Genomic DNA, 24,609 nt, shown 5'->3' with positions numbered 1-24,609 from the left:
GGGTCAATAAACTAATTGGTCCAAAATTGCATCTCTTTGCCTGCTTAATTTCACATTGATTTTGAAAATAATACAGGGTGCCCCAAAAGTGTTATTGCAGTTTTAAGCTTTAATGGGTCATTCTTGTACTTCTGCACCGGTCTTTGAACAGTCTTTCTACTTTTGTACTAAAAAGGGACTTGGGATATTGGGATGAACTATGCTGATTTGATGCCTAATCAGAATGATCCATGAATTGAAATTCTTTTTAATGACTATGGAAGCATTTAAAATCAAAAATGAATATATTTTCTAAAACAAATGAACTAGAACAATCCTGAAATATAAAATTTTTAAACTAACCCAATATTTCATTTGGTTTTATTCTCAGATGTTATTTTTTCTTTGTTTCCTTGTTTATAGTCATTTTAATTTTGCCCATTTTTATGCTGTACTAAATCTAATCTCCATTATGTTTTTAATCTGTTTAATGTTAAACAGGACTGCTGGTTTTATGTAAAGTGTAAATCTAATTGTTATATGAGTAAAATGCATCTTCTTTTGGATGGAATAGTTGATAAAACAATATTTAACAAGTTTCTGAAAAATGTTAACTAAAGAACTAGATAAATTTTCATTTAAAGGGTGACAGAGTAATTATGATAGATATTTATAGGGATCTGTACAAATAATTTTTTTGTTAGCATGATGTAGTACAGAGAGTATTCATCTTAGACGTCAGCCTTACTTAGTTCAATACTTTTAGCTCCACTGTTTACCAATATTGTGTATGTGTCCCTTTTCCTCATTTGTAAAATAGGCATTATGATATTGTATTCCTACCTCACAGGAGTATTGTGACAAAAGCATATTGGAATGTGCTTTATAAATGTGAACTACTAAACCAGACAGTCACTCTTGCAGTGGGATTGTGATAAGCAATACACTTTGATAGTATCATACTATCTATTTTTTGATAATTTAACAGTATTTTGGATCTGTTTTTGTTTTTTGGTGCTTTTTTGTTAGCTTAACTAATTTCATTTAAATTAACACTTTATTATATAGATTGAGGCAAAAGAAATTTATGTCCAGAGACAGGGTTTGCTGAAAGACATTGAAATGGTAAGAAGTAGAGAAGCTGAACTGAAGCAAAGAATTGAAACTTTTGAGTTGTAAGTAACTGCACTTCGGATATTTAGACTAAAATATGTATGAGATTTTAGAAAGTATTTCAAGTTGTTTTTTATTATCACTGAATGTACATCTGTTGAATTGTCTTCTTGCTTTATTGTCAGGAGGAATCTTAGTGTATAAAAAAAATTTTTTCATATAATTTCTAAGGAGACCAGCAGAGTTAGCCAGAATAAAGTATAGGCCTTGCATTTGAAAAGTATAATGATGCCTTAACATCCATAAAATGCCTATAATTTGTATATTTCTCTTGATAAAGTAAATTGCTATGTAGAATGTAATAGTAATCAATACTTAATATAGGTTTTATTAGTTGATTAGTCTCTAAATGTATGATTTAAAATGGTTTCCTTCAAATTTTTCCATATTCAGTTTAATTCTAATAATTCAAAAATAATCTAGAAGTCTCATTTTTGCCATATTCTGACCTTTTATTTCCTCGATAAGGAATGTAAGGGAAAAAAATGTAAGAACTTTAATTGCATGTAATTGTATATATTGTATACTCCCAGATAATTAGTATTTAATTTTATATATTTTTCGATTTTTTAAAAAATTTCTATTTGAATAAGAAAAAAACTTAAAGTTGCTTCATAGATTAGCCAGCAGAGGATGTAGTAGAGTCCTTTTTTTTTTTTTTTTTTTAAAATATCAGAGAGATTGTTTGTGTTCTATTGCCAGGGAAAATTTAATTAATTTTCTTCATCAGTCTTTGTCATCATCTAAAATGAGCCGAAAATAAGACTTCCTTATTTTCTTAATGTATTTTTGATAACATCAGAACCCAGAAGCTACAAGAAGAAAAATACAAAAACCTGGAAGAATCCCTCAGAAGAAGGGAGCTGAACGTTAAGAACATGGAGGATGCATATGAACAAAGGCTCAAGAATGAACTCCTGAAGTAATTACTTTTAGTTATAACAGTGACAGCAGATTTTTCTATAAGCAAAATTTCGGGACTACTGAACTAAATAGTATTTATGTACTTGTGTAGACTTGAAATTTTTTATTTTCTTTTCCTAATGATACTAGTTAAAATAGCTTTCATTGTATCAAGGTCAAAGTAAAGGTAACAATTGTTTTGAAGTTTTCAGTGTGGCAAATGACATTTTTCATTTATTCATAGAAATTTCCTTTGGTTCTAAAAAAATTTTACTTCAGTGACCTATTGAGAGGAAAAAAAATAAATGTTCTAAGCAGCGGAAAATATGGACAGCTACTGTAGGCTTTGTGGTCATATAATTAGTAGATTCATTGAAGAATCTTGTGTGCCTTCATTGGGTAGTTAGACATTTTTTTCCTTAGCTATAGCAAGCTTATCAAATTACCATTATCTTCTCTAAACAGGACAAAGCTAAATCACCATGACAGTGCAACAAGTTTTCCATCTCTCACACACATCCATTTTTTTCTTACAACTGTTCCAAATCCTAATTTTTTCTTGAAATGTTTTTTCCTGATTTTCAGATTTTCTGTAAGTTTTTAGGTTTCAAAGATAATCCAGTTTTTTAAAAAAAACCAACAAACCTATGTAACCATTATATGTAATATTAATATGGAACTCAACAACTTTATCTTTTTTTTTTTTTGGAATTGGCAATTTAATTACTATAAAGGAAGAATTCTCTCTTACAGCACTGAAGATTTGCAACTCTTACTCTTTAAAATTTAAAAGAAATTAAAATTATTAAAAATAATTTTTAAAATGCCTAGGGCATTGTAAGTGAGTGGGAGAGAGAAAAGAAAAAGATTTATTAAAAGACTACCTTGTGCCAGATGTTGTGCTAAGTGCTTTATAAATTTATCTCATTTGATTCTCACTACAACCCTTGGAGACAGGTGCTATTATTATCCTGATTTTATAGTTGAGGAAACTGAAGCAGATAGAAGATAAGTGACTTGTTACAAAAAGCTAGCAAGTGTTTGAGGCTTGATTTGAATTCAAGTCTTCTTTACTCCAGGCCCAGCTATTCACTGTGCCACTTAGCTGCCCCTATGCGACTTGGTTAACAAAGCATTCAGTCAGTTATATTGCCAAGCCAGGTTTTGAGTCCAGGTCTTCCTAATTCTGAAGCTGTGTATCCGCTATACTATGTGGCTTACAAATTTTAGTTTCTTGGTGCTTGAATTGAATGAATAATCACAGAAGCATTTGTGTTTGTTATTTCTGTATGTAAATGTACAAAAATATTACATTAATAGTACATAGTTAACCATAGTTAACATTAATGGTATATAGTAAGATGTACAATTTTCATGATATTTTGGCATTTTCCAAGGGATATTTCAGGGCCAGGGTTCAGAAGCCATTTGCTCTAAATTTGGAAACATAGAGAATCACAGACAGTAGAGGACATTCATAACAGGAAAATGCACCAAATAGGCTTGTTCAGGGGTGGGGAACTTGCTCGAGGCCTCATGTGACCTTCTAGGTCCTTTAGTGTGGCCTTTTGACTGAATCCAAGTTTTACAGAACAAATCCTTTAATTAAAGGGTTTCAGAATGCAGGTTCCCCACCCCTGGTGTTAATTCTCCCCTTTTCTCTGTCTCTTTGAGCTGAATCAATGGGTCATGTGGGAAATGGTAGTAGAGGATGCTTTTTCTGTTCCATAGAGCTGTATATAATAAATACTTTTTTGTAATTGTGGTGAACTTAATTTTAGCTATTTTGATTCCTAGATATCAGCTTGAATTAAAGGAAGAATATATTACCAGATCTAATAGAGTAATTGAAGAAGAACAAAAGAACAAAGGTGACTTCTTAAAAAGTCCTTGTTTTTCAGCCCTGAAATAAATAATTGTTTAACTTCAGTCATTCTGCCCCTTCCTCCTTACCCCCAAGAAGTAAAGTCTGTTTTCTACTTTGGAAAATGTATGGTGTATGATTGTAGGCTTCATTATAGTTATCACTAATAACTTACGGCATGCCAAGCATAAACCTTTTGTTACTCTTCAAGTTAGTTGCTTATTCCAAGCCTCCATGTTTAATGTACATTTAAATCTATGATTGCTGGTCAAAATATTTTATTAAAACATTTCATAAATTATATGCGCTAGATATATAGTTGCCTAAGTTTCAAGTCTACAGCAAGAAGTATTTTTAGATTTAAAAACTTTATTATGAGACATTGCTTGTTTTCACTTTTCTTTTAGAGAAAGCTGTGCGTTTGCAAGAAGAGGCCAATGCTATTAATTCAAGAAGAGAAGAACTCAGAGAAGCTATAAATCGTGCCAAAGATCTTGAGGTATTTTGTTGATCTGACAGGTTTTTGATGTTGATATTGAAAAATAGGAAGGTTTAGTGATAGTCTGGTGTGATTAATTTAAAATTTTTCCAGTGTCATGGACAGGGCATTGTATTTTAAAATCTTTAAAATCATTTTAAAATCTTTGTAAAATCTTTGTGTGACCAAGAACAGGCATGGATTAGAATCTATTCCCCTTAATTAAAAGGATTTGTTCCGTGAAATTTGGATTCAGTCAAAGGGCTGCACTCAAGGATCTAGAGGGCCACATATGGCTTTGAGGCTGTAGGTTCCCCATCCCTGGATTACATCAGATGAGTTAAATTTTTAAAAAAATCAGAAAAGAACATGTCCTCATTTATCTGACCAGTATGGGATTTTTAAAAAGAAATTTCTGGTTCTATTCTCTAAAATGATGGTACTCTCTTAAAGTTAGGTGGCACAAATGGCAGCTAGGTGGTGCCATGAAATGAGTGCTGGGCCTGAAATTAAGAAGACTGATATTCCTGAGTTCAAATCAGGCCTCAGACACTAGCTGTGTGACCCTGGGCAAGTCACTTAGCCATCTTTGCTTCAGTTTCCCCATCTGTAAAATGAGATGGAAAAGGAAATGGTAAACTACTCTAGTATCTTTGCCAAGAAAACCCCAAATAGGGTCACAGAGAGTTGTACACAACTGAAACAATTGAACGGTAAATTAGCTTGCAGTTTAATGGAGGAGATAGGTCCTTATTACATAAAGTAGCACATACACATGCACAGTAAAATTTTATATACAGAGTAACTATAAGGTAGTTGGGAGGGAGAACACTAGACACTGGAGAGATCAGAAAGACTTCCTGCAGAAGATGGTGTCTGCGTTGTGTCTTAAAGGAACAGAGAACTTCTCTGAGACCAAGGTAAGGAGGGGAGGGTATTCTAGTTATGTGGGATGGCCAGTGCAAATGCATGGAAATGGGAGAGACAGTGTCATGGGTGAGGGACAAAGGAGGAGAGAATAGCTAAGTTGGGGCCATGTTGTGAAGGATTTTAAAAGCTAAATAAAGGTTTTTATATTTTATTCTAGAGGCAGTAGGAAGCCACTGAAGTTGATTGAGTAGGGAAAGTATACCCACAGGTCTATACTTAAGGAAAACTCCACTGGTAGTGTATAGGATAAACTGAAGTAGTAAGAAAGGTGAGGCCAGTTAAGAGGCTGTTATAGTAATCCAGAGAAGAGATGATGAGGACCTCAACTGTGGCAGTAGCTGTTAGAGTCTAGAGAATGGGTTAGCTCTGAGAGATGGTGCAGCAGCAGAAATGGCATGATTTGGCAATTGAATGAATATTTGAGGTGAGAAAAGTTTGAAATCTAAAGGTAATACTGTGGTTATGAACCTTGGAAACCTGGAAGAATGTTGGTGCCTTCAACAGAATTGTTGTTGGGACAATTTCTGCATTACTTGGAATTTATTGATCTGTTCCTTTTGGTCCCATAACTGCTTCTGGGTGAAACTGAGTTGACATTCTACACTAGAGGTATTAGTGTTTGTCTCACTGGATAGAAGTGAACCAGAAATGAAAAAATTCCAAAGTTCTAGAATAAGAAAGGTAGTAAACAAGAGAGTTTTGACAAATTACTGAAAGGACACCCTTTTTGAAGCTCATTCATATGAAACTATGGATAGGAATAGATGTTGATAAGAAATCTCTCCAGAATAGTTTTCTAATGCATAGATATAATCATGTTATTCCCCTGCTAAAGAAATTTCAGTTGTACCCTTTTTATCTAGAAGGAAATACAAACTTTTCTTGTTGGCATTTAAAGCCCTTTACAAACTGATTGCACCCTATCTTTCTTGTCTTTTTTCCTATTGCTTCCTGTCATACATACCACATAGGGCCTACTTGGTATCCTTTGTATGCATCATTTCTTTGTCGTAGTGTCTTTGATTGTCTCCTATACACATAATACTTTCTCTACTCAACACTACCTCTTGGAATCCGTACTTTTTATTTGGGGCTCAGCTTAAAGTGCCACCTTAGAGCTTTTCCTGATGTTCCTAAATTATAGCACTCTCCCCTTGCCTCTTGAAAATTGCTTTGTGTTATTGTTGTACATACTGCTTTTAGACGGAATACAAACTTCTTGAGGGGAAAGGGACTTTTTAAAAACTTTTTTTTAGTTAATAAATTTTTGTTTTCCTTTTTCCCCTTCCATTGGGGGAAAAAAGGAGGAGAAATAAAAAAAGTTACAGATATGCACAAAGAAAACAAATCTACATATTGCTTATGTCCAAAACTACATTTTGTTCTGCATCTTGAATCTTATTGCTTCTCTTATCAAGATCTAGGTAACATGTTTCATAATGTCTGGAATCTTGATTGGTACATTGATCAGAGTTGTCAAGTCTCTCAAAGTTGTGAGCCTTTACAGTGTTGTATGACTTGCTCTGGTTGTTTCACTTTCTATCAGTTCAAAGAAATCTTCGCAGATGTTTTGAAAGTCTCATGCACTATTTTCATTTTGCCTTTGTTTCCCTAGCTTCTAGTCAAGCTTCTATATTGTCACATTGTAGGGCACTGAATAAAACTTCTAAAAATTTCGTTGAATTGATGTAACCCTTTTATAATGTGGTTTGAAATCATTCTTGTAGATCATCTTAATATATCTAAAATAAACAGTAAACTTAGAAATCATGATAAATGAATAGTATCCTGAAATTACTGTGATGATGATATCACAAAGTTGGAAGGAATGCTTTGAGTTACTATGGAATGTAGAAACAGGACCACTGAGAGTAAGAGTTATACTGATTGACCTCCTTTATGTCTGCAGAGCATAACTTTACGGTGAAGAGAGGTGTTTCATCAAGCTATTACAGATTGGTGAAAATATGGACATCAGATTTCCTCTATTTTGTTTCTATATTTATTAAATAATATGATATATAATTAAGTTTTGTTACTGGGAAGGGAATCCATTGATCTAAAACAAGTCTCATCTGACTGTTCTAGTTCTGCTTGTAAAATAATACATTAGCTTTATGCTGTGATTGAGAGTATTTTTTTCTGGGCTTGATCACCCCTGGATAAGCTGTCTATAAATATTTTATGGAATTTCCAAGTTCTTGGATCCATGTTGACATAACCAAGCTTTAGGCCTCCCTTATCCTACTCTCTTTTTTTGCCAATTTTATTAAACATTACATTACTCAATACCTATGGTTCAAATATATCTTCTTTTTTTCTTGCAGCTTGAATTGGATTCTCTCAAAGGACAGATTTTATTAGTAACAAAACAAAACCAGTTGCTGACTGAAAAACTTAAAGATACTACTGATTATCTACTTTTAAAAGAAGAGAGACTGGAGCTTCAGGCACAAAATAAATTACTTAAACAACAAATGGAAGAGATTCGAAATGAAAACATGCAACTTCAAAGAAGTATGAAATATCTTTGTTTTAATTCCACGTATTCACAAAGTTCATATTGAATGAGAACTGTGTAACCATTTTATAACTTGGGTGGTTTATAACTATGATTGAGGAGAAATTATGGGAAGATTTGAACAAAAGTTGCATAGGATGGATAGAAAGGGATAGGTTATATCTGCATCATTATTGGAAACACATCGATGAAATCATAGATCCTTTTGAGAATTTTTGAAAAAATATGACTTTTACAATTAAGAAGCTTTGCTACACTTGTGAAATTAAGTAAATTTTAATGAAAACTCTTTTGTTAAATTACTTAATGATGTGTAGTTTTGATGCTTCTGTTTGCCTTTTGCAAAATGAATAGTGTTAATAGTTGAAGTTAATTGTGTTATACAGGCAATTGTTTGACGTAAAAATTTTTAAATCATAAGGAATTAACTTTTTATTCAATTTTGCTTAGCCTAGAGAAAGAGTAATATTCTTGCTTTCTACATTAATGCAAACTACATATATTCCTTTGGAATTGAGACTGTCCTCATATCAGTAAAAATGAAGCAGTTATGTGGGAATTCCTGTGTAGACCTCATTAGACAGAATTAGCTTAAATGTTGTATTTACACATCTCTAGAGCCTAGCATATTGCATTGTAAATAAGATAATATTTGTAAGGAGCTTAACATATACCAGGGGCTTAATAAATACTTGTTCCATTCTCCCCTTTCTCCTCTTCCCAGGCACTTAATAAAAGTTAGTTAAATGAAAGCCAGTAAATTAAGTGTTAAGTATATGACTTGCATCATTTTGTGCCTCTCTTAAGGATGTGTAGAAGATAAGAATTACAGTATTGAAGCCATGAAACTTGATGACTTCTGTGCTTTTTACGTATTTATACTACATGAAGGGATTTTGGTTTTTCAGAATAATTTGTTTCAAATAATTCCAAGTTCAATTATGTTAGTCTAAAGATGAAATATTTCCCATATTGTATCATACCCCTTTCTTTCTCTAGTTCAGTGGCTTAGTAGAAGCCTACCTAAAGCTAAATAGTAGTTAATGTTGTTAAGCTATAGACAACTTTAAAAAGATTAATGTTGTTTTGGGAAGGGTACAAGATGTGGAGGGGAAGTTGGGCAAAAAAGAAGTAAAACATGTCAGTCTACACCTAGTACAGTTAGAGAGATTTCTACTGCAGTCAGATGCTTTTTGAATTTTTTGAAAGCAAAATTAGAAAGCAGTTTTTTTGAGATATACCTAAAATGTATATATTTCAGATGATTTTGGTAGATATTTATTAATTTCTAAGGTTTTGCAATCAGGAAGATATTTTATTTCATTTAATAGGGTTAAGTACTGCCATAAGCAATCTTATGACATAATGTCAAAATTGTTGGATTACTTCTTTGTGTAAGGTATATTATGCTAGTTGTATAGTGTGAACTTTTAAGTGAAATAAACAAATTTTGACTGCAATTTTTTATTACTGTAGGATCTACTCAGCCATCAGCTGAGTTCATAGCTTTACAGAAAGAATCAAAGAAAGCAGAAAATACAAGAAAGCTTGAACAGAAGGAGTTTGAGGCCGAAAAACAAGCCCTGGAAAAACGACTCCAAAATGAGGTGACTTTTGCTCATTTTTTTCATTAATTTAAAATGTAATATTTCTTAACTTGTTTTGTAGGCAAATAAAAGTGGCTCAAATCAATCTGTTGTAAGGAATACCCTTGTGTATTTTTAAAAGAAAAAATATTATGCAAAAGATTCCATTTCTAGTTATTTTTTAAACATTTACATTTATTGTTTTTTTATTTTAAGCAGTTTTTTTCTTTTTAAATTTTGAATTCCAAATTCTCCTACTTTCTCTTACACCTCTCCCACCCCACTCAGAAGGCAAACAATATGATATTAATTATACATGTCAAATGAATAATATTCCCTTATTAGCTATATTTAAAAAAAAAAACCTAAGAAAAATAAAGTAAGAAAATTATACTTCAATTTGAATTCAAGTTCATTCATCAGTTTTCCTCTGGAGGTGGATAGCTTTTTTTTTCATCATGAGTCCTTTGAAATTGTCTTGGGTCATTATGTTGATCAGAGAAGCCAAGTATTTCACAGTTGATCATCATTACAATAATCTCCCAGTTCTCACTTTGCATAGGTTCATATGTTTTTCTGAAACTATCCCCTCATCATTTAGCATAGTAGTGTTTCATCACGATCATATGCTGTGACTAGTCATCCATTACCTAATTGATGCGCATCCCTTCCATTTCCAATTCTTTGCCATCACAAAAGGAGCTGCTATAAATATTTTTGTACGTAAAGGGCCTTTTGCTTTTTCTTTAGTAATGGTATTGATGGGTCTAAGGGTATGTATGCATGGTTTTATAGCACTTTGGGCCTAGTTGCAAATTGTCCTCCAGAATAGTTGGACCAGTTCACTACTCCACTAGCAGTTCATTAGTATCTATTTTTCCCTCATCCCTTCTAGTATTTGTCATTTCTGATAGATTTGAAGTGTTACCTCAGAGTTGTTTTAATTTGTCTTTCTGTAATCAATATTGATTTAGAGCATTTTTTTCATATGACTACAGATAGCTCTGATTGCTCTTCTGCACACTGCCTGTTTATAAACTTTGACCATTTATCAGTCAGGGAATGGCTCTTAGTTTTATAAATTTGACTCAGTTCTATACTCATTATGTATTTGAAAAATGAGATCTTTATCAGAGAAACATGCTGTAAAAATATGTTAGCTTTTAGCATAATGTAGTTTCCCTGATTATCTCCTTTAATTAGATCTATTTTTGCTTTTGCTTTGTCTGAGATCATGATTACTTTTCCTATCTTTTTTTTAGTACAGTTGAAAAATATTAGATTCTGATCCAGTAACTCTGTGTGTCTTTCTATTTTAAGTGTGTCACTTGAAAACAACATATTGTTGGAATTTGGTTTCTAATCCCTTCTGCTGTCTGTTTCCATTTTATGGGTGAGCTCATCCCATTCACATTCACAATTATTATTGCTAACTGTATTGCCATACATCTCATCTCAGATGTTTCTTCCTCTCTCTTCTTTCTATTTTGTCCTTTCTCAAAAGTATTTGTCCTTCTGACCACTGCTTCCCAAAATTTGCCCTCTCTTTTATTATTCCTCTTCCTCTCTTCTCTTATCTCTCTACTCTCCTATTTCCCTATGAGATAAGTTACATTTCTATAAACAACTGAGCTTGAATATTTAATCTTCCCTCTTTGAACCAGTTTGGATGAGAATGAGGTTCAAGAATTGTCCACCACCATTTTCCTTTCCATTGTAAATCTCTTCCTTGTGCGCACCTCTTATGTGAGAAAATTTTCTCTGTTCTATCTCTCACCCCTTCTCCCAGTGCATTGCTCTTTCTCACTTTTTCATTTTTTGGGGAGATAATTTCAACACCGTTGACTCATGTGCATGCCCTCTGACTATGTAAACTTTTTTTTGTTTGTTCAGTGATGTCTAACTCTTCTTGACCTCATGGACCACATCATGGCAGACCCCCTTTTTTCCACTATCTTTTGAAGTCTTTTTAAGTTCATGTTCATTGTTTCCATGGTAGTATCAATCCAGTTTATCTTCTATCCCATCTCATCTTCTGCCATCCCCTTTTCTTTTTGCCTACAATCTCTCCCAACCTCAGGGTCTTTTCCGGTGAACCTGTCTTCTCATTATTTTATAAATATGATATAATATAATATTAAATATTATATATTTAAGCTTTACCTGCAGTATTTGACTTTGCAGTGAATAACCTGAATTAATTTCTTTTAACCATTGACTAATTTGATCTCTTTGCTGTCCAGGGGATTGTCAGAAGTCTTCTCCAGAACCATAGCTCAGAAGCGTTGATTCTGTAGCACTCAGCTTAGCTTTGACTAGACAGATCTTTGTTGGCAAGGTGATTTAACTGTTTTTAGTGTGATATCTGGATTTGTTATAGCTTTCCTTCCAAGGAGATTTCATGGCTGTAGTTGCCATCTGCAGTGATCTTTGAATTCAAGAATATAAATCTGATACTGCTCCCTCTATTTGACAGGAAGTGATGGGACCAGTTGCCAACATCTTAGTTTTTTGAGGTTAAGCTTCAAGCCAACTTTGATAACTCCCCTCTTTCATTCTCATCAAGAGGCTTCTTAATTCTTCTTTACTTTCTGCCATCAGAGTGGTATCATCTGCATATCTGAGATTGTTGGTATTTCTCCCAGAAACCTTAATTTCAGCTTTTGATTCATCCAGGCTCTTATTTCACATGGTGTACTCTGCATATAAGTTAAAAAAGGTGACGATATATAACCTTGACTCCTTTTTCAGTCTTAAACAACCTATTGTTCCATGATTGGTTGCTTCTTGGCCTGCATATAGGTTCCTCAGGAGATGAGCAAGATGATCTACTACTCCCATCTCTTTGAGTACTTGCCACATTTTGTTGTGATCCACACAGCAAAAGGCTTTAGTGTAGTCAGTGAAGTAGAAATGGTGTTTTTCTGGAACTCCTTTGCTCTTTCCATAATCTAGCTAGTGTTGGCAATTTGGTCTCCAGTTCCCTTGCTTCTTTGAAAACCAGCCTGAAGTCGCGTATCACATATCGCTGAAGCCTAGCTTGCAAAATCTAAAGCATAACCTTGCTGGCACATGAAATGAATGCAATTGTTTGGTAATTTGAACGATCCTTGGCATTTCCCTTCTTTAGGATTGGATCATAAACTGATCTTTTCCAGTATAGTAGCTATTGTTGTGTATTCCATATTTGCTGGCATATTGAGTGTGGCACTTTCAACAGCATAATCTTGTAGAGTTTTAAATATCTTAGCTTGTATCCTTATTGTTAGCAAAGCTTCCACAACGTCTCTAGATCAGTAACCATTACCATAGTGGTTATCTGTGATGTTAAGATTTTTCTTATATAATTCTTTTGTGTGTTCTTGCCAGCTCTTTTTCATCTCTTCTGCTTCTGTTTCAATTCCTAACATTCTTTGTCTTTTATCATGCCCATTTTTGCCTGAAACTTTCCCTTGATATCTCTAATTTACTTGAAGGGAACTCATCTTTCCCGTTCTTTTGTCTTCTATTTCTTTGCATTTAAGAAAACTATTATCTTTCCTTGCTATTCTCTGGAATTTTGCATCAGTTGGATATCTTTCCCTTTCTCCTGTAAGGAGAATTTCATTCTTTGAGCTATTTGTAAAGCTTCATCAGACAGCCATTTTGCTTTTCGCTCTTCTTTTTCTTTGCTACCTCCTGTACAATGTTGTGAACCTCTGTCTTAATGTGCTCTAATTCCTTAAATCTATTCATCACGTCCATTTCATATTCATAAGGGATGTTATTTAGGTTATACCTATAGGGTCTGGTGATTTTCCCTGCTTTCTTAAATTTGTCTGAATTTTGCAATAAGAAGCTCATGATCTGAGTCATAGACAGCTCCAGATCTTGTTTTTACTGACTATATAGAGCTTCTCCACCTTTGGCTGCAAAGTATATAATCAGTCTGATATCTGTATTGATTATCTGGTGATGTCCATATGTAGAGATGCCTTTTGGATTGCTTTTTTCTTTCTTTTTTGCTTGGTGTATTTCACATGTTTTATTGATATGATTTTCTATCTTTTTCCTTGCATATCACGTCATTAAGTCACACACATACACACCCCCTTACAACAAATAAAAGCCCTCCCTTATAACAAAAAAAGTATAATTAAGCAAAACATAGCAACCCATTGAGTATGTTTATAAATGTGTGTTCCATTCTGAACCTCTCTGCTCCATCACTTCTCTACCAAGTGATGACATGCATCCTTCATCATCTCTCTTCTGAGCTCATGGACTGGACACTGTATGGAGGACAGTTCAGAAGTGTTGCAAAATTGTTTTACTTGACATTTTTCTGGTCGTTGTATAAACTGTTTTTCTCATTCTGCTAGCTTTCCTCTGCATCAGTTCTTACAAATCTTCCCAGGTTTCTCAGAATTCATCCTGCTTTTCATTTCTGATGGCACCATCCTACATCACATCCCATGTCATAATTTGTTCAGCCACTCCCCAGTTTATGGGTACCCATTTTGTTTATAATTCTTTGCTACCACAAAAAGTGCTACCATATATACTCCTGTACATATGGGTCTCAGTAGCCTTATAATCTGAATGATGTAAGATTTTATTAATTTACTTTTAGTTTTCAAGAGCACTTCCATAAGATTTTGAGTTCCAAATTTTCTCCCTATCTCTACCCTGTGCCCACCCCAAGAGAGTGTGCATTCTGATTACCACTTCCCCCAGTCTGTTCTCTGTTCTGTCACACCCCTCCCTTCTCTTATCCCCATCCCCTCTCTTTTCTTGTAGAGCAAGATAAATTTCTGTACCCCATTGCCTGTGTATCTTATTTCCCAGTTGCATGTAAAAACAATTTTTAACATTCGTTTTTAAAACTTTGAGTTCCAACTACTCTCCCTTCCTCCCTCCCCACCCATCACTACTGAGAAGGTAAGCCATTCAATATAGGTTATACATGTGTAGTTATGCAAAACACTTCCATAACAGTCATATTGTGAAAGACTAACTATATTTCTCTTCATCCTATCCTGCCCCCCCATCCTATTGTCTCTTTTGACTCTATCCCTCCTCAAAAGTGTTTACTTTTAATTACCCTCTCCTCCCATTTACCCTCTTCTATTATCCCCTCTCTGCTTAGCCCCTTCCCCTTACTTTCCCGTAGTGTAAGATAGATTTTCATACCAAATTGAGTGTGCATGTTATTCCCTCCTTAAGCCAAATCCTATGAGAGTACGGTTCATTCTTTCCCTATCACTTCCCCCCTCTTGCCCTCCATTGAAAAAGCTTTTTCTTGCCTCTTTTATGAGATAATTTGCCCTACTCTATTTCTCCCTTTCTCCTCCCAATATGTTCCTCTCTCTCCCCTTAATTTTATTTTTTTAGCTATTATCCCTTCATATTCAACTCACCCTGTGCCCTCTGTCTATATGTATATAATCCCTCCAACCACCCTAATATTGAGAAAAGTCTCAAGAGTTACAAATATCTTTACATGTAGGAATGTAAACAGTTCAACTTTAGTAAGTCCCTTATGATTTCTCTTTCCTGTTTACATTTTCATACTTCTCTTGTGTTTGAAAGTCAAATTTTCTATTCAGCTCTGGTCCTTTCAGCAAGAATACTTGAAAGTTCTCTATTTCATTGAATGACCATTTTTTTCTCCGGAAGTATTATAGTCAGTTTTGCTGGGTAGGTTATTCTACCCTCAAAGGAGGGTAGCTCCTTTGACCTCTGGAATATCATATTCCAAGCCCTGCAATGCCTTAGTGTAGGAGCTGCTAAATCCTGTGTTATCCTGATTGCATTGACACAATACTCGAATTGTTTCTTTCTGACTGCTTGCAATATTTTATCCTTGACCTGGGAACTCTGGAATTTGGCTACAATGTTCCTAGGAGTTTTCCTTTTGGGATCTCTTTCTGGAGGCGATTGGTAGATTCTTCCAATATCTGTTTTGCCCTCTGGTTCTAGAGTATTAGGGCAGTTTTCCTTGATACTTGAAAGATGATGTCTAGGCTCTTTTTTTGATTATGACTTTCAGATAATACAGTAATTTTTAAATTGTCTCTTCTGGATCTATTTTCCAATGAGATATTTCACATTTTTCCATTCCTTTGGCTTTGTTTTATAGTTTCTTGGTTTTTCATAAAGTCATTAGCTTCTATCTGCAAAAATTAAGACATGCATGATAGGAATTTTTCTATTATATATCTTTATTTATTGCAGGTTGAGCATTGTTCACTCTTGAAGAACCAGATATTAGATTATGAAGCTTCTACAAAGAGGTTAAATATGCAGATTGGAGACTTGAAATTGCAACTTAAGCAAACCCAAACAGGTTGGAAGAATTCTTTATAGATAAATGCATAAAGGTTCTTTGTAGAAAACTTTTGTCTGTTGAAATGCAATTAAGTATTTTTATGAGTCTGATTAGAGGGGGACTACTAAAATATGTGCCTCCTTGAAAGTAAAATTGCCCATTTTGAGGAGATGCCAAAAAGTTTATTAGGTGAAGGTAATTAATCTCCGTTGGTAATTTATCTTTTGGAAGCATTTTACAACAGTAATATGTTGTACTGATCTTTAGTCCAAGACAGAATTGGGCCTTATTGTATATTAAGGGGTTTGGAATTTGATCATTTAGAGTTTTGTTATCTGTAATTTTACTGCTGTCAGGAAACTTATTTTTTCAAGTCCATTCCTTTTGTACACACATAGTATATACATGGTTGTTGTAGTAGCAATAATAATGCATTCGTGTTATGTGTAGAGTGTAGATTTTAATTAAGGACCCAGTTGGCCAGTTCTAGGTAGTCAGCTCAGCTTCTCCTTTCCTCTTCCCCCAGCCCCTCAGGAAGAGAATGTGAGGCTGGTGACTTTGCACTCCCTCACTTAAATCCAATTCAGTTGCAAGTCATATCATCATCTTCCTGATGTCATGATCCTCCTTGAGAATGAAGAACAAACTACACACATAACTTAGTGATCACTTCGTTGTCTTAGTGTTACCTCATAGTACTGTTAAGACTTCTGTATCTTTTGGAGTTTACTGTAGTTCATTCAAATACAGAATGAATCCAAACTTCACAGAACAAACCCTCTTAATAAAAGGATTTGTTCTGTAAAATTTGGACTCAATCAAAATGCTGCACCAAAGGACCTACAAGACCACATGTGGCCTCAAGACTGCAGGTTCCCACCCCTGTTAGAACTCTAGACTTGGTTACTAGGAAGGCCTGAGTTCAAACCCTAACTCAAACTTTTAATAACTGTGTTACTGAGCAAGTCACTTGACCTCCCAGCTTCACTTTCTCTTCATCTGTAAGATGTGGATAACAATAGAACCTACCTCACAAAGTTGTTGTAAAAGTCAAATGAGATAATGAATACTTTGTAAAACTTACAGGGTTTTATAAATGTGAGCTATTACTATTATTACTGTAGGTAGGCAGCTAAGTTGAGCAGGGGACAGAGCACTGTGCGTGGAGTCAGGAAGACCCAAGATCAAATTTGCCTGTCACTTTTTAGCTGTGTTTCTACCTCAGTTTCCTCAGCTGTAAAATGGAAATAATAATAGTAATTACCTTCTAGGATTGTTTTATGGACAAAATGAAATAATGTGTGTAAAATGCTCTATAAACGTTAAAGTGTTATGTAAATATGATCATCATCATTGTTAGCAAAAACCTTTTTCTCTTAGAGGAATATATCATTCAAATAGAGATTACATTTCCCTTTTCCATGGTGATGTGCAAGGATCACAGTACAAATCTTTTCAGTAGTGAGGTAGGAGTTTTGAAACAATCGCTGATTGCCATATATCCTTGGTCACATCTCTCTTGTTCTATAAATTAGTTGGAATTTCATCACATTTTTCTGTTTGCAAGTTGTTTGTTGTCTTATATTTTTTTAGTGTGTATCTTTGAAAGTGAATTTAAATGTTTGAAGACTCAGCAAAATGTTTTGAGCTTTGCCACTTTACTTTGGTATTGATTTAATATGCCATATCTCTGAACTCTCTCTTCTCAAGTTCTATTTTGATTCCTAATCAGGGGCTCTTAATTCAAAATACAAATATTTATTAAGTATATACTCTGTGCTGAGATACTGAGGATACCAAAAAATCCCGACACAGCTCCTGACATCCTCAAGGAGCTTATATTCTCCCAGGGAAATACAGCAAGTTTAATAGCCAGTAATTGAATAGAGAATAGAGAAGAAAAAAAGGGTCCTAACAACTTGAATGTTAAGGAAAGCTTCATGGAGGAGATAGCACCTGAACTGAGCCTGGAGATAAAATCATTCAGTCAACATGCTTTTATTAAGTGCCTACCATTGCCAGTCACTATACCAGGCATTGGATGTAAAGACAGAGGGGAAGCTGGGAAACTTATCTTGTATCCAGGGAAACATAAGAGAAAGAAATGAGAAAAAAAGTATAGTCTATGCATATAAATACATGGAAGTAGAAGACTCTCAGATTCAAGGGAACAACTAATACTTTGATTTATTTAGAATGCAGGACCCTGTATGTCAGGCCTAAGGAGTTTGCATTTTACTTTCAAAGGCTATGCCACTGGAAACTAAACTGACAGGTTCCACCAAGGTAGAAAGTCTTCATGTATTGGCCAAATGGAAGACTGTGTCATTTGAGACCAAGCCTAGTTAAATGCAGAGAGGCTCATTCCTAAATTGGTAGCAGCAGCAACATTTCTTGAAGATAGTGTATCAAATCATAGAAGGGTTATGGCAACAATACAGAAAAAAATCATGGGCCATTGAAATATAAGAACTATATCTGGTTATATGCATTCACTTACATTTGTGTTTTTAACTATGCATATGGTTACAGAATGGAAGAAGTTAAGATTTGTCTGAAAGACCATGTGTGAATCAGACCCATGTACAATTCTCATCTGTGTTTTGGATTGATTTTTCTATGTTCTAAAAATTTTTTAAATCTTCAAAATTTTAGTAAATTCTTAATTTCATGTAAGTGAAGAAAGCAAGTTAGATTGACACACCAAATCAAAGTCACCAGTTTTATAGCAAAGCAGTCACTTCCTCCCATAAGTTGTGTTTTTGTCCTTTATTTCAGTACTATTCCTCTTCCTGTTTTTTTGTTTGTTTGTTTGTTTCTCCATCAAATGCAAGCCTTGCCCAAACATAGCCTTTGACCTTAGCCACAGAACCAGACATTCATGGAAGCTTCTTTACTTTATGTGTTAGTGAACTTGTTTAATTGTTACCTAAATAACTTTTGAGTAACACTGTCTTCTAACTCCATTTGTAGGGAAAAGTTTATGATGCTACATTGACTCAGTATAGTGGAAAAGTACACAACTTAGCATCAGAGGTCTAGCACCAGTTCTCCTAGTTACTTGCCTTAATTTCCTCATCTGTAAAATAGGTATAATGTCTCCCATGCCTCCTAAGTTAACATAAATTGTGAAGATCCAATGAGGTTGTATCAATAAAAGCACTTAGTACTTTACATAGCACCTAACAGTTTCATTTTAACATTCCCCCACACTTTTAGGTTTAAAAGGAAGAAAGAAAACAGTAGGTAGACTTCATGCTACTAAGAGAAAAGTTGTGTTGGAATGGCTCATTAAATGCTGCAGAGAGCAATATCAAAGCATGGAAACCCATTCTGGTTCCAGGTGTTAAAGTTTTTGACCTGAGAAAATAACTGATTGTTATTTTGTTGTACTAACCTGTTTGTGTTAAATTTGGGGAAAAATTCAAAATAGATTTATGTAGTATGCAGCTGAAGTTTTTTATGGGACCTATATAGAACTGACTCACTTTTAATTTAAATTTAATGGTATTTATTTTAGTCCTAGGTGCTATCTGAACATTAGCAAAAGAAATTTAAGAATTTCCAAAATAAAAACATCTTTTCTTTTGCAGTACCGTATATGTGTATATGTATACACACATATACGTGTGTGTTCAATGCTTTTCCCACGACAGTGTAAATATGTATACACATATGTATATGTACACATACATGCATATATGTATATGTATATTGTAGTGGGAAAAGCATTGAAGCACAGGTTTAGAACACCCAGATTTAAGGTCTAATTCTACCATTTGCTGGCTTAATGTCCTCAGATATAAAATGGAAATAATAGTTCTATCTCAAGAGTTGGAGGATCTAATGAAATATACATAGGACCCATAAAACACTATTGAAATATGAATTTTTTCTTCAGTTTTATCTTTTAATTTCATTCCTTCATATTTTAAAAAATAAATCCTAAAATTTCATTGTAGTCTTGTTTTTAGATGATTTGTTATTTTTTGAAATTAATTTGCTCTTATTTTCAATACTTAAATATCTAGCTTTAGAGAATGAAGTATACCGAAATCCAAAGCCATCTTGGGTTGATCGTTCAGTTATTGATTTCACAAGTGACAAGATTGTACCTCATGATATTTATATAGATAATTTCTTGAAGAATCAGTTCTTTACTGATGCTGTTGTTCAGTCAGAAGATCGTCCAAGGAGCAGGTCTTGCCAACATGCCAGAATTGAGAATGCTTCTACAGATGCTGACCTTGAATTTGTAGCTAATACCAAAGCAAGGGTAAAAGAACTAGAGAAAGAGGCAGAGTACTTAGAAGAAGCCTATAGGAATTACCAGCAACGAGTTATTCAAGGTACAATGAAAAGCCCTTCACCAGCAAGGAGTCAGTCTCCTTCACTTTTACCAGGAATTCGGAGTAGTAGCATTCATGAAAAAGTTATGTTTGCCAAAGACAAATTTGTTTCTGAAGAGCTTCCACTCAGCAGTCTTAAAGATGAAAAGGGTGATGGGATGACTGATAACCAAACTCCGAAACAAAGGGGAGCCCCTTCCCCTAGACATCTTTCCTCTACTCCACGTCCAAAAGCAAGGAGAAGCCTTAATAACCAAATGTATTTAGGAGGTGAGCTGCTTTTTTACTGAATATCTCACTTCATAGAGCTACTGCTCTCTGAGAAAATAATCATTTTAGATAACCAGTTCTCTGTTCTGTTGTTGTTGTTTGCCTTTTTTTCCATCCCCAGCACTTACTAGTGTCTGGCAAGTGGTAGGTACTTAATACTTGTTGATTTGATTCTGCAAAAGGTAAAACCTATAAACAAGTTGTTCATAATTTTATAGATAAGTATTTGTGGGCTCAACTTCATTACCCATAAATAAATTGCATGAATATATAGAGCATCATCACTATAGAATGTGTTTTATTAATAGTAGTGTTTTTATTGAAGTTTAATTCAAGATGTAAGCTTGATTTAATTTTGTATGACAGGAATAGACTGCTTAACATCAATTGATTCCAACAACAAAACATTAGCTATTTTTTATAGGGGCATTTAGTTCCTTAGGAAATGTTGTCACTTGCTGAATTGGAAATCTCATAGCGTGGTGAATCACCTTAGTCACAACAGTGTTATGTGGCATATTACAGGTTGTCCCAAAAGTCTTTTGGAATACTCTGTTTAATAAATATGTCTGGAAAAAGAAGGATCATTTCTAGACATAACAGTTAAAGAAGTTTTTGGGTCAAGTGGAGGAAGGAACAACTTAAAGCTAAAGTGTTGAGAGCCAATGATGTAATGAAATAATGTACATTGATAAAGATAGGGTTTGTTTGTTTTTTAACTCAATAGACAAGGCTTCAGATTCCTCAACTCTAAAATGAGGGTTTTGGGCTTTCTGGCCTCTTAAAGGCCCTTCCAGTTCTGAATTTGTGATCACATGAAAGAGTTCTAGACTAAATCATAAAATCTGAGTTGTTACTCTTTATATTTGGCTATGTGACCTTGATCTTCAGTTTTCTTATTTTTAAGAAGAGTTCACCAGGATGCTATGATTTTAGCCATAATCTAACATTCTGTGTGCTATATGTTTTATAGTTTTAGTTTGCCCTTAGCAATATACAATATACCTAATAGGGTTGTTGGGAGAAAAGTATTATAAATGCTCAGGTACTATATAAATGTGAGGGAACTGATAATTTTTATTCTTTGGATTAATAAAATCTAGTTCTGTGTTCTCTAATATTTTGATAGCAATTCAAAAAATAGTCTTAATGTCTTCCCTGAGAAAGTTCAACGTATAGTGAAGTACAAGATTATACTTTTCAGGTAATGGATCATTTGTTGATGATCCTGTCACCTGTCATCTTGCTGAAAAAATTCCATCACCAATTCCAGGGACATCTCAACTTTCATCTGCTGTATCTGCTCCCAATATCTCAGTTGCTTGCTTACCAAGTAATCGTGAACAGAAGTCAAGGTAAAGATCATACTTATATTTGTTTGAAGTATATAATTTCACTTTATTTCTGAGTGTTACACAGGTTTTCTAGTCATACTATTAAAGGTTGTGTAGAATTATATAGTTTGCACTGTCTCCTTTTTGTTTCCAGTGAATATTTCTTAACTGTTTGATGGGGAGGGGAGGTTTGTAGAATTGAAGTAGTGGATCATACTTTGATTAAATTGTCTGCTTTATACTACGTAATGTGCTAAGTGTTAGGAGTACAAAGATAAAAAAAGAATTGGTCTTTGACTTCAAGGAGTTTACATTCTATTGTGTAAACTAACATGTACACATATCCCTATTCCAGATATAGGAATAAGGGCTGGAACTGAGATATCATTAGTATTGGGAACTCTCAGATGAGAACACTCCTCGTAATGAAAACTAAGGTCTTCATATTAATAACATTATGAAAGATGCTGCTTTTTCTGCAAAATAAATATTTGTTTCATGAATAATCGTTAAGTCTCTAACAAGTACAGAGTACTAAAAGAAAAAGAAAAACTGTGCAGCCACTACCTGCAAGAAGCTTATACATATATAGAAAAAGAAAACATTTTGTGAGAGATTTAGGATAGGAAGGCTCACTTTTAGCAGTGGGGCAGAGTCAAAGATTGTCTTAGAAAAAGTGGAACCTGAGTTGAACTTTGAAGGAAGGAAAGGAAGTCCAACTTGGGAATAAAAGACACTATCCATTAATGCCCAGGTAGGAGAAAATCTGACAAAATCAGAGAATTAAAATTAATTAAATTAAAATTAGAGTCATCTAATTTGAAGAGTACAAGGAGAATACTGTGTTAGCACGAGGAGGTGTGTTACCACGAGGAGGTATGTTGGAAGCAGAATATTACAGCCTATGAACTCCGGGCTAAGGAATTTGTGTTTTTTCTTGTAGATAATAGGTAACCATAGTGAAGGTTTTGAGTAGGGGAGTGATGTGATCTGACATGAACATTAGGAAGATTGCTTAGTTTATTTCCAAGGCCTGTTGATTTCACCTTTGCAGCATCTCTTGAATAAACCCCATTGTCTCCAGTGACACTGCCGCCACTCTAGTGCAAGCCCTCATCCTCACACCTGGATAATTGAAATAACCTGCTGGGGGGTCTGCTTACTTCAAGTCTCTACCCCCTCCAATCCATCCTCCAGTCACTAAAGTGATGTTTCCTAAAGTGCAAGTCTGATCATTTTACCCCCTACTCAATAAACTCCAGAACTATTGCCTCCAGGAGCAAATAGACAATACTCTCTGGCATTCAAAGCCCTTCCTAACTTAACCTCCTCCTATCTCCTTCATTCTTCTTCTTTTTTAAAAAATATATAATTCATTTATTTTCAATTCTTAATATTCACTTCCACAAGAATTTGAATTCAAAATTTTCTCCCCATCTTTCTCCACCCACCCCACCCTAAGATGGCATGCACCCCATCCATCCCTTCCTCCAGTTTCCATCCCCCTTCCCCTCTATTTTCCTGTAGGGCAGAATAGATTTCTATACTCCATTGCCTGTATAGCTTAATTTCCAGTTGCATGCTAAAACAATTTTTAACATTTGTTCTTAAAGCTTTGAGTTTCATATTCTCTCCCTTCCTCCCCACCCACCCACCCTCATTGAGAAAACAAGCAATTTAATATAGGTCATACATGTGTAACAATGCAAAGTACTTCCATAATAGTTATGTTGTAAAAGACTAAGCACATTTCCTTCTGTCCTATCCTGTCCTTCATTTATTCTGTTCACTCCCTTGACCTATCCTCCCAAAACAGTGTTTGCTTCTGATTATCCCTTTCCCCAATTTGCTGTCCCTTCTATTATTTTCCCTCTTCTATCCCCTTCCCCCTTGCCTTCCTACAGGGTAAAATAGATTTCCGTATCCAATTGAGTGTGTTATTCTCTCCTTAAGCCAAATCCCATGAGAGTAAGACTCAATTATTATTTCCTTTCATCACCCCCCCATTGTAACAGCTCTTTCTTTCCTCTTTTATGTGAGATGATTTGCTATATTCCACCTCTCCCTTTCTCTTACTGTAGTGCATTTCATTGAACAGTAAATTTTTTTTTTTTTAGGTATTCTCCCTTCATATTCAGCTCACCCTGTGCCCTCTAATTGTGTGTGTGTGTGTATATGTGTGTATATATATGTACATACACCCATGTACATATACATACCTATACATATATAATATACACATATGTACATGCCCATACCCCACCTACATATGTATATATTCCCTGTAACTACTCTAATACTGAAAAAGGTCTCATGAGTTACAAATAACATCTTTCCACGTAGAACTGTAAACAGTTCAACTTTAATAAGTTCCTTAAGGCTTCTCTTTCCTGTTTACCTTTTCATGTTTCTCTTTATTCTTGTATTTGAAAGTCATATTTTCTATTCAGCTCTAGTCTTTTCTACACGAATGCTTGGAAGTCCTCTATTTCATTGAAATTCCATTTTTTCTTCTGAAGTTTTGCTGGGTAGGTGATTCTTTGTTTTAATCTCAATTTATTTGACTTCTGGAATATCATATTCCAAGCCCTACAGTCCCTTAATGTAGAAGCTGCTAGATCTTGTGTTATCCTGATTGTATTTCCACAATACTTGAATTGTTTCTTTCTGGCTGCCTGCAATATTTTCTCCTTGACCTGGGAATTCTGGAATTTGGCTGCAGTATTCCTAGGAGTTTTTTTTTTTTTTTTCAGATCTTCAGGAAGTGATTGGTAGATTCTTTCACTAGTTATTTTACCCTCTGGTTCTAGAATATCAGGGTAGTTTTCTTTGATAATTTCATGAAAGATGATGTCTAGGCTCTCTTTTTGATCATGGCTTTCAGGTAGTCTCATTTTTAAATTGTCTCTCCT

At 34.4% G+C, this 24,609-nt stretch overlaps 1 protein-coding gene across 15 annotated transcripts in view; it reads left to right on the top strand.

Annotated features, from left to right (window-relative positions):
- Positions 1-24,609, top strand: part of OFD1 (OFD1 centriole and centriolar satellite protein) — a 55,993-nt gene that overhangs the window by 19,504 nt on the left and 11,880 nt on the right. For 10 of the 15 annotated variants that reach the window (XR_011968087.1, XR_011968086.1, XR_011968085.1 and 7 more), the window contains 9 exons: positions 1,048-1,154; positions 1,955-2,074; positions 3,853-3,926; positions 4,327-4,418; positions 7,655-7,844; positions 9,325-9,455; positions 15,651-15,762; positions 19,776-20,363; positions 21,568-21,718. Coding sequence is in view for 9 of the 15 variants with exons in the window: in XM_072614337.1 (XP_072470438.1) it covers positions 1,048-1,154; positions 1,955-2,074; positions 3,853-3,926; positions 4,327-4,418; positions 7,655-7,844; positions 9,325-9,455; positions 15,651-15,762; positions 19,776-20,363; positions 21,568-21,718 (1,565 nt within the window). In the remaining 6 variants the exon portion in view is untranslated. The remainder of the gene's footprint in view (positions 1-1,047; positions 1,155-1,954; positions 2,075-3,852; positions 3,927-4,326; positions 4,419-7,654; positions 7,845-9,324; positions 9,456-15,650; positions 15,763-19,775; positions 20,364-21,567; positions 21,719-24,609) is intronic. The other 5 variants (XR_011968089.1, XM_072614334.1, XM_072614338.1 and 2 more) reach the window with 4 other exon arrangements.

This window comes from Notamacropus eugenii, chromosome 5 (genome assembly GCF_028372415.1).
Source record: "Notamacropus eugenii isolate mMacEug1 chromosome 5, mMacEug1.pri_v2, whole genome shotgun sequence".
NCBI classification, from domain to species: Eukaryota; Metazoa; Chordata; class Mammalia; order Diprotodontia; family Macropodidae; genus Notamacropus; species Notamacropus eugenii.
This window is presented reverse-complemented; position numbering and strand designations above follow the sequence as displayed.